Below are 12283 nucleotides of genomic sequence, written 5' to 3' on the forward strand. Positions count from 1 at the left end.
TAGCTGTCAATTACTCGGACGGGCACGATAGGTTTAATTATTAGGTTTTAATAGATTTTATAGTAAAAACCGTCAAGTGCCACCAGGTTTTAGCAGAAGTTCTGATTCAGAACTCGTGTATGAAATCCGCTTCTTTCCTAAACACACTTACTTGTCGAGATCCAAATACCTTAGTAGATAAGGCAAAGAATACAAGGGTGTTCTTATTCTCAACTCTCCCTTGGGCGGTGGCAAAACATGGGGGGCGGGGAGAGTGAACCCAGGTCCGCCACGAGAAATACTGACAAGCCGCTCAGACCCATGCCCATGGTGTCGCGTACATGTTTGATCCTCGCTATGTGTCGAATGGCTGCCAACACAGGATATTAGCGTTAATTTTCCTGCGATACACCAATTCCAATACCGCACGAAGCCAAATTTGAGAATTGAAATGACTGCCTTCCAGGTGTACTGCAATAAAATGACAGCGAATCCAGATCGACGATACACGGAGCTCAAAGAGAAGGTCAAGATGCCACATAACTGCTGGGTGGTGACTGGATCACGGCGGCCGACGCTAAAAGTAGTGTGTTTAGCTTAGTCGCTACAAGTTCCGCACCCGAACGAACTTTCTCGGCTTCATCCATAAGAGGCTTAGAAATGCACTGATTGCCCCGAAGATAAAAAAACCACTTTACATCAAGGCAAACCACAATTGCAAGCACGTAGACGATCTAGAATTCGGCAGAGAAAGACTAGCAATGAATAAAAAACAATCAAAACTTGGTTATATTAATTTAGCCAAATATAAAACCAAAAACTATTTTTTTTAAATCGACAGGTTTTCACGCGGGGCTCTATTCGTGCACTGGTTCTGAGCCTCAGAGTCTGAGATGCTCGGTCTCGGGGATGGGAGTGCAGGCGTTCCAGCAAAGTTGGCAGAGAGCTCAGCGGTTGGCGGTCGCGCTTCGCTCGTCACCGTAGCTAGTGAGCTTCAACGGCGCTTCAACGCTCCGAACGGTTCTCCGACGGCCTCCCCGCCCCAACGAGCAGTACTCCATTCATCTGGCACTTGCGACCGCGAAGCGATGCGCGCTACACGCCCAAACTGGCCCACGTCCAGCACAGGATTGGAGACCAGTGTCGTTGCCGTCTCCCATTTGCCACAATCGGAGTCGCCCCAACTCGAATCGGATCCGTCGTCGCGAACAGTCCGAACAGCTGCAACGCTTCAGCTTCAACTTGTATCCTGCTTCAACTTGGTGATACAGTACGCGTGGCCTGCTGCCACCACCATCTCGCACGGCCGTCGAGAGGGCCGGCACTGCTTCCAAGCAGGGAGTCCACCACCAACCACCATAAGCGTTCTCGGGCGCGCGCACACATCGTCTAGATTCTATACTCACCTGCTGCCTGCGCGGCTTACTCGCACCCGCTCGCAATTACCCGCCACGAACGGCGTTTCCACTTTCGGGCTCACGACCGCGCCGGCCACTGAGCCGCTGGCGCTGGCAGCCATCACGTCGGCCCCCTCACTCGAGAACTTGCGCCAACGCAACGAACGCGACGAGTGGACACTGCGCGACGCCCATGGCAGCTCGTCCCCCTGCGCCCCCGCCGCCAGCGACGCACTCGCCCAACTCCGGCGCGGAGCAGAGGTGGCTGGCCGCGGCTGAGGCCGGCGACGTGGCCGCGCTGCGTTCGCTGCTGGCCGCCAGCCCCCACCTGATCAACGCGCCGCTCCACCACCAGGTTGGCATCAGCACTGAAGAGAGAGAAAGAGAGGAGGGAGGAAGAGAGGAAGAGAGAAGAGGTGGCAAAGAGACTCCGACTACTAACGACTGCTGCTGCTACTACTGCCCTTGTCCGGCGTTGCGACTGTCGCCAAGACCTTCAAGCGCTCCACGGCGCTGCACCTCGCCGTCTGGAGAGGCCGCAGCGCCGCCGTCGAGTTCCTGCTCGACCACGGCGCCGACATCGAGCTGCAAGACCAGGTAGGTGAAGGTGCCTGCCTGCCTGCCTGTAGTAGATCAATACACAGTAGCTACCTAGCTAGCTGGCTGGCTGGCTGGCTGGCTGGCTGACCTCTCTCTCTCTCCGTTGCGTCTCGCTCGCTCGGTGGCTCTGTGTGTGTTCAGGCGGGCATGACGGCGCTGCAGGTCGACGTCATGCGCATCTGCCTGCAGAAGATGCGGCCCACGCTACTGCTGCGCTCGCGCTGCATCGACATCCAGTCGCCCGTCGCGGTCGGTGCCTTCAGTCTGCGTCAAAAGCTGCCGGTCTTCTGGGCCTCACTCACCTGGCTGCTGCCTGCCTGCCTGCTGCATTGTAGATGGCCATGTCCAGGCGCCGGCAAGTGCGAGACCGGTCCTCGTACCGGGACATCGACACCAGCGTGCTCGACCTGCTGCTGGACCACAACGCCTGCGTGGACCAGCCCAGCGAGGTGCAGTACCGTCGTACCGGTCGGTGGCTGGCCCTAGTCTACCGGCTAGGCTGAGCTGTCGGCCTGCCTGTCGAGCTGCTGCTGACCCTCTTTCTCTCTGCGTCGTCGCAGTCCGGGGACACGGCGCTGCTGAACGCCGCCGAGTACGGACTCATCAAGCACGTCGAGAAGCTGCTGGCCCACGGCGCGGACGCCAGCGTGCTGGATCAGCAGGGCCGCAGCGCCATGGACATCGCCGGCGAGCACGGCTTCACCGACATCGTCAACGCGCTGGCGGACAACTGCCCCAGTTTGGTCAACTCTGTCGGGGTATCTCCTTTCTTCAACGGCCGATGCCGAGTCGTCGAGGGGAGAGCGGCGCGCGCGGAACTAACTGGCGCGTGGTGGGTCGTGTGTCACAGGACAAGACGCTGGTCATGGCGGTGCGCCACGAGTACGCGGGGATCCTCGAGACGCTGTACGACCGAGTGCGCGACAGGTTGTCCGAAGAGGACGGCGAGGAGGTGAGTGGAGTGGGCGCGCGGTGGCGACGTGATCGAGTTCTGCAGTGCGCCAGCACCGATCGGTGAGCTCGAAGCTGACCATGGAATGCTTGCCTGTCTTCTCTGTCCTCTGTGTCGAGCTCGTCAGCTTGGTAGCCGCCTGCTCAACATCGCAGCCGAGTACGACGCTCCGTCCTGCGCGCTGTTTCTGCTGCAGCGCGGCATCTCGGCGAACTGGACGAACGCCAAGGGCGAAAACGCCGTGCAAGTCGCCTGCGCTCGCGGCCGGCCGGAGATCCTCGAGATGCTGCTTCAGCAGAACAAGACGAACGAGAGCCACACCACGGGTCTGGCCGAGGCTTCCAACAACGCAATGAACAACGCGGCCGTACTGAGCCACCCTTCCATCACGATGGACGTGCTGCAGAATTGCGACAGCACCGCCAGCTTTCTCGACCACGACGATCGGGTACGGCTTAGCCGTGGCTAAATTGCCAGCAACGACACCGATACCTCCGGCTAACAGTTGTGAGTGAGCAGCGCCACCCGTTCCCAGTCTTCGTTGCGGTAAAGATGCCTGCCAACCTAGAGATCATGGAGGTGCTGATCCGCCACAGCGCCAAGTTCGACTTCCCCACACGACAAAGCCGCGATTCGGTGCGTGCTTCTTGCTACTGCCGGTGGATGCAGATATGAAAACCAGAAATCCCCACGGTGGTGCTCACCTCGTTCGGATAACTGTGCCTCGCTTTTCAGATTGTGCCGCTGTTGGCCTCCTGGCTGCTACGCGTAGCACCGGCGGACGTATCCAAGCTGCTCGTGGACCTCGCAAGCTCGGAGGCCATTCGTCACAAGGTGAGGTTCATTCGCGCAGCTTTTCAGTTCGAGGCGCTATTCCTTCGAGCTGATTGCCCGGCCCGCATTCTGCTTGCATGGCTATCCGCTGTAGCAGCTCCGTCATGTCATCCTGGCCCTCACGTGGCAAAAGTACACATACGAAGCGCTCGTGATCGCGCTGCTCATCCTGTTCTCCCCACAGGCAGTGGAAGTGGAGCAGGTACGTCCCCTTATCAACTCCGCAATGCTTGTTCAGTTCAGATAACCTGTGCCTGGTCAATGATGCAGGCTCTAGCCGTGTTTAAGCCCTGGATGGTACGCTGCGAGGTGAACCTCGTGACGCGGACTCTGCTCACAGACGCGCTGGGCTCGTAATTCTACTGCCGTGCGTGTTAGCTGGAACTGTGTCTGTAGCTGTTCATTCTTGGCATTGGGGTGAACCTACCTATTACATCTGTAATGCAAATTGATACGAATTATGAATTTATTCGGGTTAATGGATGTTGGTGCAGGTCTTCACTATCGTGATGCGTGGAGATATCATGCTCACCACGAAGCTGCTTGTCTGCTGCTACCTTAGAAGCGGCCATTGCCACGGATCTTCTTGAAGACCTCCTGGATCTCGGACGTTGTCAAGTTCGAGGTCTCTGGCACCAAGAAGTACACGAAGACGGTCGAGATCGCTGAGATGACAGCGAACGGGACATACTTGTAGTGATTCAGGGCCGTGGCGAGGTACGGGTAGCCGATGCCGACAACCAGGTTAGCTGACCAGGCGACGAAGATTCCGATGGAGACGACCGATCCGCGAGCGTGGTCCGGAACCACAGCAGCGACGACCACGAACATGATGGGGCCGAGGCAAATAGCGAACGAGAACACGAACGCGGCAGCGAGAGCAACCGTCGCTTGCGGGGCATCGTACACGAGTGACAGCGTGATACCGATGGAGCTGACACACATGCCGATGGTACTGAAGAGGATCATCGGGCGATTGCCGAACTTGGCCGAGACCATACCGGAGCAGAGCGTGGGGATCAGGTTCACGATGGCCACGATAATGTTGCAGACACGTCCATCCGCGACGCCAACTCCGCCAAACAGGCTGGACGAGTAGTAGAAGATGGAGTTGATGCCCGTGAGCTTCTGCATGCACGCAAGACCCATGCCCACGACGAGCGGGCGGCGCATCTCGACAGCAAAGAGCTCGCTCCACGTGAGGCCCTTGCCTTTTATCACCGTTTGGTGGCCAACCTCGCTCCAGCACGGCGCTTGCCTCTCCGCATCAGCCGGTTTCTTCTTGGGCTTGATCCACGAGAGCGCGGCGTTGACGTTCTCCTCACCGTAGAGCTGGACGAGGACCTGCTCGCCCTCCTTCCGGTGTCCGTGCAGCATTAGCCAAACGGGGGACTCGACCATGATGAAGTGTGATAGTCCTAGGAACAGCGCCGCCAAGACGATGGGGAAGCCAGCGATGATGCGCCAGCCTTGATTGAAACCCAGGTAAAAGTGCGTGGTGTCGACCAGCACGATGCCGAGGTTGATGCCTCCCTGGAGACCGATACCGAGCTTGGAGCGGAGGTGGGGCGGCGCGATCTCGTTGATGTACGTGCCGACGCACCCAGTGCTGGCACCCGAGGCGATACCGGCCAGGAAGCGCCCGAAGGCGAACGCCCACAAATTTGACACGGCGGCCTGAATTACGGCGCCTGCGATGATGAAGCCGCAGTTGTACATGAGCGCGCGCTTGCGGCCCACACGATCGGAGATCTTGCCGACCGCCAGCGACCCGATCATTCCGCCCACCACCCACGCGTTCACGACCACCGTCCACTGCCCTTTGGTGTGGCCTGGGAACATGGTGCACTTGTTGTGGTCCCAGGTCAGGTTGTGCGCCTTCTCGGCGGCAATCGCGTTGCATTGGTTCTCGTTGTTGAACTTGGCGTAGTTGAGCTGCGAGGTGGACCAACCGTACTGCATGGAGATCGTGACGCCGAGCAGCACGCTGGTGTACAAGATCCACTTGGGCTGGACGACTGCGGCGCGCGAGAAGTGGCGCGGCAGGTGCCGGGTCGCGACGCCCGTGATCGAGGCGTCCTTCTGCACGTCCGGGCTAAGCGGGGCATCACTGGCGATTTGAGATGTCGGTGGCGAGTCCTTGTCCTTTTCGGGATGGTCCGCCGGCAGGCTGGGTTTCACCTGTTCGGGTTTGAGAACTTTGTCGCCCTCGGTCGACATTGCACTCGCTTGGTTCTGCTGGCGCTTGCGCTGGAAATCGATCGAGTTGATTTGAGCTGGAAGAGGAAGGTTGGGTTATGAGAATCTCTGCGCCGTCGTCGCAGCCGCTGTCTGCTGAGGCTGAACGAGCCATCCCGTGGCAAAATTCACCACGAGGTTTCGAGCCCTATTTTCAGGAAGCCAAGTCACCAAGGCAAGTCCCATCTCATAGAGAAACGCATGCTACCCCCCTTGGGGCTTTCGCCTCCTCGATCTGAGCTTTGGCTATTTATTTGCTGCGTAAAGAAGTGAGCACCATCGACGATAGACACGCATGCCTCCATCCAGGCGATCCCTATTGTTGGGGCTTGCTTTTCTGTTTGCCATTCAAACTCAAGCAGCATTCGGGTGTTCGATAGCTTCGATGCCTTCGGATCCCCTCGCAGGACTGCTCACAACACCACCACCAGTGCATGTATACCATGGTAGCTTTTAATCTTGGTACACGCCACCTTAGTCCCCGTCCGCACTGGCCATTCCAAATCACAACACTCAATTCCACTAGTTTGGTGAAGTGGTTTTGCAACGCCCACGAGCGGTTTTCGCGTGGCGAACTTTGTCTATCGTGCTGAAGCGCACTACCGAGACAATCGGGGGCTCGAGTCGGGGACAGCGCTACTCGCTTGCGAAACTGTTGGACATGCATCATTGGCCTGCTTCTTGCCCGCAATGCCGTTGAGCGTCGTTATCGACTCCACCACTATTTTCAGCGCCCTCATGCCTGTCAGGCGCGCAAGACCTTCCAATGTGCAAAATAGTCTTCATGAGCGTGTCTTCGTCGCACGAAACGAGGATCCGTTGGTCGCATTTCATCTGATGAACGATGAAAAGGTTGGGTGGCGCTGTAGTGATGGATATTTGATAGTCTCTACTCGGATCTTCCCATTGCTGCTCCAAGTACCACCAAGCTCCACGGTATCAACACATGCAACTTCGTCAATGGCTACGCGAGCCATTTAATGGCAAGAGAAGGCTTTCGAGAGCTCCAACATCAATACACTTGCTTGCTAGAAGTCACCTTCTGAGTTGCACTCAATCTCTGCAACTTGGGTCTCGACCTGGTTTTCTCTCAGCTAACGCTCGTTGGAATGCTTGCACGCTCGCAGACCGCATTCCTGCTAACAACCAAACTCTGAAACCTGTCGTCATGGCAAAGACCAACCGAATTCTATTTGGCTTACCTCAACTTACATGCGGTCCACAGCTTCCACTCCAACAAGCTGCAAACCGCGGCGTAATACGGCGTCGGTTGCAGCGCACAGCAGAAGACGACTGTCTTGACGCGGGTCCTGAAGCACGCGGCAATTCTCGTAGAACCCGTGGAAATGTCCGGCCACACGGAATAGGTAGTCGCACAAGTAGTGTGGGTACAAATGCGCCAACGTGGCAGACACCTCGTCGTCAAACTGAGAAAGCAGCAAAGCCAATGCACGCTCCGACGGGTGCCAGTCCACCGAGGCGAGTGCTAACACGTCTTGAGCCGCACTGCTGTCGCTTGACAAACCGAGGAAGCTGTCCCAAGAAACTTGGGCATTGCCGCCGGCCTTGCGCAGAATGCCCTGCAGCCTCGCAGACGCGTACATGAGGTACACGCCCGTGTTGCCCTTCAAGTTCAGCACGTTGCTCATAATGAACTTGTAATTGCGCTCACGCTGCTGGGCCAATTCGAAGTAGCGGACAGCGGCGTCTCCAACCACGCGGTTCTGGGCATCAATTTGCTCTTGCGTCAAGCTCAGCTCGCTGGCGACGACCCCAGTCGTGGCGGAGGCCAGTGCTTGCCGCGAGCACTCGGCAGCAGCGCCATCGAGCAGGTCCTCCAGGTAGTCGAAAGCGCCGTTACGCGAGCTGAGCTTGGTGCCGTCCTGGCCCAGCACCAAGCCAAAGGGGGCGTGCGTCAGCTTGACGTCCTCCTTGCCCTCTCGGTTCGTCCAGCCAGCCTTCCTCGCTGCTGCAAACAAGTGCTGGAAGTGCAGCTGCTGGCTCTGGTCGGTCACGTACACGATCTCGTCGTACTGGGTCGAGTCCACGCCTGGGTAGCCGTGGATGCGGGAGTGCAGGCAGGCCAAGTCCACCGTGGCGTAGAGGAAGCCGCCGTCGCGCTTGCGGATGAGCATCGGCGGCTTGTCGGGTCCGTCCAGAAAGATGCCGAGCGCGCCCCGCGACGGCACGGCCAGGCCGCTCTCCTCCATCTCGGACACGACGCCCGGCACAAGTGGCATGTACGTGGACTCTCCGCGCTCCGTGACGTTCACGCGGAGGCGGTCGAAGATGCGCTGGTAGGCGTCTCGACTCACTTGGCACGCGCGCGTCCACGTCTCGCGGACTTGTGGGTCCACGCCCGCGTGCGTCCCGAGCCGCTGCAGCTGCAGCACGACGTCGTCCACCTTGTGCTTGAAGGCGGCGTCCGCGTCGCCGTCGCCGGCGAGCTTGCGCTTGCCGGCCTCGTAGCACCTGCCCAGCTCCGCGTCCGTGAGCGCGTCCAGCGGCACGCGCTGCTGCATGAGCTCCACGATGAGCGTGGCCAGCGCCGAGCCCACGTCGCCCGTGTGGCTCACGCGCGCCACGCGGTGGCCGCGGAACTCGAGCAGGTTGCAAATGGAGTCGCCCAGCACGGACGAGCGCAGGTGGCCCACGTGCAGCTTCTTGCCCATGTTGGGGGCTGCAAAGTCCACGAGCACGTCTCTCTGCTGCGCGCGCGGCAGCTCGCGGGGCTGCACGCCGCGCGTGGCCATCAGCAGCGCCTGGCGCGCCAGCCACTCGTCGTGCAGCACGAGGTTCACGAAGCCGCCCCTGGACGCGAACGCGCCTCGGAGCAGCGGGCGCTGCTGCTCGCCGCACGTCGGCAGGTTGTCCACGATGCTCTCGGCCAGCGCCTCGGGCGTGGGCGCGGCGCCAGCCTCGCGCTGCTGCTGCTTCTTCCCCTTCTTGCGGCTGCCCAGCTGCAGCGCCAGACTCGTCTGGTAGTCGGCGCCGCTCTGCGCCGAGCGCCGCACGCCCAGCGCCGCCGCGGGGAGCGCCGACGCATCCACCGCCGGCAGCGCCGTCTGCAGCGAGCGGCGCAGCGCCTGCTGCAGGTGCCACGCGCACGAGAGCGTCGAGCGCGCCGCCGCCATACCGGTACTCGACGGCAGCCACACGCTTCAATGACACGCCTGGTCTCCGTGTACGCCACACCAGTTCGCGGCAGTCATTCCGACACAGCAGCAGGTACCGGTATCACCCACAGTATCAGAGCGGAGACCGTCGACCGTCGACCAGCGCCATGCCGGACTCGCTGGCGTGCCCCGTGTGCTTCGAGGCCTTCGCGGCGGACGCGGGCGCCGCCTTCGCGCTGCACGTGGCCTCATGCGCGCGCGCCTCTTCGTCGCCGTCGCCGCCGGGCTCTCCGCCCGCCGCGCACTGCGCGCGCTGCCTGCACGTGTACGCGGCCGGCGCGCTGCCGCACGAGATCTCGTTCCACGAGCACGAGTGCGCGCGCGTCAACGAGCTGCCGGACGACGGCGGCCCGGACGCGGGCGACGCCGCCGCCGCGCGCAAGCCCAAGCGCGCGCGCAACGGCGCCTCGGCCGCCGCTGCTGTCGCCGCGCCCCGCGTGACGCTGTTCCCGTCCAGCTGCTTCCTGTGCGGCAACGGCGGGCGCGGCCTGCTGCACTGCGGCGGCAGCTGCGCGCGCGCGGCGCACCAGCACTGCGTGGACCAGCTGCAGGCCCCCGCGGCGGGGCAGCCGCTGTCCGCCGCCGAGAAGAAGCAGGCGGCCGAGCGCTGGCAGTGCGCGCAGTGTCTGCGCGGCCTGCACCGCTGCCAGCGCTGCGGCTTCCTGGGCCACGAGTGCAACACCATGACCAAGTGCTCCGTGCTGGACTGCGGCTTCCACTTCCACGCGCAGTGCCTGCCCGCGCAGGGCGAGGGCGTGCGCGCGGGCTTCGTGTGTCCGCGCCACACGTGCGCCTCGTGCGGCGCGCAGGAGACGGACATGCGCAGGTGCAAGAGCTGCTCCGTGTGCGCCCACATGACCCACCTGCGCTGCCCGAGAGGCGCCGGCCAGGCCGGCGCCGCCCCGACCAACGGAGGACTGGACCCCACCAACCTCTTCGTGTGCCCGCGCCACGACGACGAGGCCAGCACGTCGCCCACCAACAGCCCCGACGCCAGCAACTCGCTGCGGCTGCGGCTCGCGGCGGGCGACGTGGTGCTGATCCTCGAGTTCAACAACGCGCTGCTGCCGCCCACGGCCAAGACGGCGGCGCCCGACGCGGCCAATTACTGGGGCGTCGTGACCTCGGCCGAGGAGACGGAGCCACACGGACACGGCAACCAGTTGCTCAGCGTGCGCATGTTCGCGGACGACAACGTGCTGGTCGTGCCCAACCAGTACGCGCTGCGCGTGGCCTCGGCCTCGGACTTCCCTCGGCCCGTGGACCTCGTCCGCCACTGCTTGCAGCGCCACGCCATGGTGGAGCTGCAACTGCGCCAGATGGAGCACAATGTGGACGACGCGGAGGTGAAGCGCATCCTGCGCGCAAGCAACGCTGCCTTTGCTGCGAGACTGAAGGCGCTAGGCGTTACTGAAGCCCAAGTAACAGGCGATGCGGAGCTGGGCGTTGCGCGCTGGCGTCGGTTCCTGGCGCTGCCCGAGCCTCGCCAGTACGACGGACTCGGAGATTTGGCGCCCAGTTATCTTTACGTGGACACCCGCGGGTCTCGCCCCGGCCAACAATCTACAGGCGGGGCCGACACTTCAGAGACGGTGAGGGCGGATGCAGATGGAGACGTGCCGATGACCGATGCCGACGACACGGACAGCGGTGCTGCTGCTGCTGATGGCAACGGCTCCACTCGCTCGCCAAAAAGAGTCCCATCTCGACCGAGCAGTGCTGGGAAGAGCCCTCATGAAGCAAGCGCTGAGAAGCCTAGCGATAATGAGGCACCTGCTGCGGAGTCCAACGTGATGCAGGTTGACACGCAACTGTCTCAATCGCCTGCGACGAGCCGAGCGAACTCTCCAGTGCAGCAGTCGCAAACCAGCACACAAGACACAGTGATGGCGAGCACGCAGGACACCCAACACGACGAAGAGAGCTGGTCCCAAGCGACCTCCGCTGGTACACTTGACGTGGCCACCCCCGTCGTCTCGAAAAACGCTCCGGCCATCCCATCGGGCATTGCCCCTATTAGCTCCGACGTGAATAGCAGCAAACGGACGTCCGACGCTGCGGAGGCCGAGGCTGGCAGTGCGAAGCGCCAGAAACTCGACACGGAGACGCCGGTGCGATCAAGCGCAGCGGTATTCACACCTACCAACTACCGTGGACTTGTTCCCGGAGCGACCCTGAGCAGTGCGTCCGCTCCCGCTACGCTGCACATTTCGCCGATGGCATCAAGCGCGCGCACGGTGCTTCCCCAGAAGAAGCGCAAGCAGCTGACCCGAAAGCAAAAGCTGCTGGCAGACATGCCACCGCTGGTGCTGGAGGAGCTCGAGCGCGAAGCGTTTCGATACCTGGAGGACACCGAGAGACCGAAGAAGAAGCTGGCACCAGCTCCAGTCGACGCTGATGCGTTTCCTTGGGCTGCACGAGCCACCAGCTTCCGTCCCGCTTTCTACAGACCTACCGTGATGTTGGGTCACAGTGGTTTGCGTCGACCCGGCGTCGATGCCGTTAGCCGTTTGTTGGTCAGCCAAGACAAGCGCAGTATCAAGTGTTTCGTGCAGAGCGTCGACGAGGAGACTGGGAAGCTGTCCATGCAGTGCGACCACCTCAGCAAGAACACGTCATCCGCATCGCAGGCCTTCGTGATACTGGACCTGCTGAGCTTACACAGCATTCGTGAGCTGGAGGAAGTGGTGCGCACGAGACTGGTACAGGCTCTCGGGAAGCGGTCGCGCTACACCCGCGAGCATTTTGGCATGGAGGCGCATCAAGCCCAGCGTTGGCTGGAACAGCAGCGTCGCAAGAAGACCGGCGACCAGCCGCCTATTTCTCTGTGGTATTGCAGTGCTGATGGCGTGCGTCGTCATATCAAGCTGGATGAATCGTCGGCAAAGCCGTCGCCGAAGGACAAGCAGGCGTGGCTCTGCTTCTGCGCGAATGTGTGCCATCTCTCGGTGGTGATCGCGGCGCCAAAGCGTTCGCATTCGGCTTCGACGGTCATGACCGCTCAGCCTCAGCAGGTTTCGGTTGTCGGTGCCAAGTAAGTGGCAGGACCAAGAGGAGAATTTGAAGCAGCAGCAAGAAAAAGAAAGCAGAAGCGAATTATCGGTAAC

The 12283-nt window shown here is 61.1% G+C and overlaps 3 protein-coding genes across 3 annotated transcripts; 2 read left to right on the plus strand and 1 right to left on the minus strand.

Moving 5' to 3' along the window:
* Positions 1 to 1569: 1569 nt before the first annotated feature.
* On the plus strand, positions 1570 to 4119 carry IUM83_12434 (Ankyrin repeat domain-containing protein 50; the record flags this gene model as incomplete). Its single annotated transcript, XM_067937058.1, has 11 exons — positions 1570 to 1731; positions 1869 to 1973; positions 2118 to 2225; positions 2312 to 2425; positions 2537 to 2734; positions 2827 to 2928; positions 3056 to 3376; positions 3448 to 3564; positions 3664 to 3762; positions 3860 to 3964; positions 4033 to 4119. 11 exons carry the CDS (start codon positions 1570 to 1572, stop codon positions 4117 to 4119), a joined length of 1518 nt encoding a protein of 505 aa, XP_067785344.1.
* A 2971-nt stretch (positions 4120 to 7090) lies between these two features.
* Positions 7091 to 9134, minus strand: IUM83_12435 (arginine-tRNA ligase; the record flags this gene model as incomplete). Its single annotated transcript, XM_067937059.1, has 3 exons — positions 7091 to 7139; positions 7203 to 7310; positions 7378 to 9134. 3 exons carry the CDS (start codon positions 9132 to 9134, stop codon positions 7091 to 7093), a joined length of 1914 nt encoding a protein of 637 aa, XP_067785250.1.
* Positions 9135 to 9283: 149 nt separating this feature from the next.
* Positions 9284 to 12214, plus strand: IUM83_12436 (Histone-lysine N-methyltransferase NSD3; the record flags this gene model as incomplete). Its single annotated transcript, XM_067937060.1, has 1 exon — positions 9284 to 12214. One exon carries the CDS (start codon positions 9284 to 9286, stop codon positions 12212 to 12214), a length of 2931 nt encoding a protein of 976 aa, XP_067785346.1.
* Positions 12215 to 12283: the final 69 nt, after the last annotated feature.

The sequence above is a fragment of the Phytophthora cinnamomi genome, assembly GCF_018691715.1.
Source record: "Phytophthora cinnamomi strain GKB4 chromosome Unknown Contig81, whole genome shotgun sequence".
Lineage (NCBI taxonomy): Eukaryota > Oomycota > Peronosporomycetes > Peronosporales > Peronosporaceae > Phytophthora > Phytophthora cinnamomi.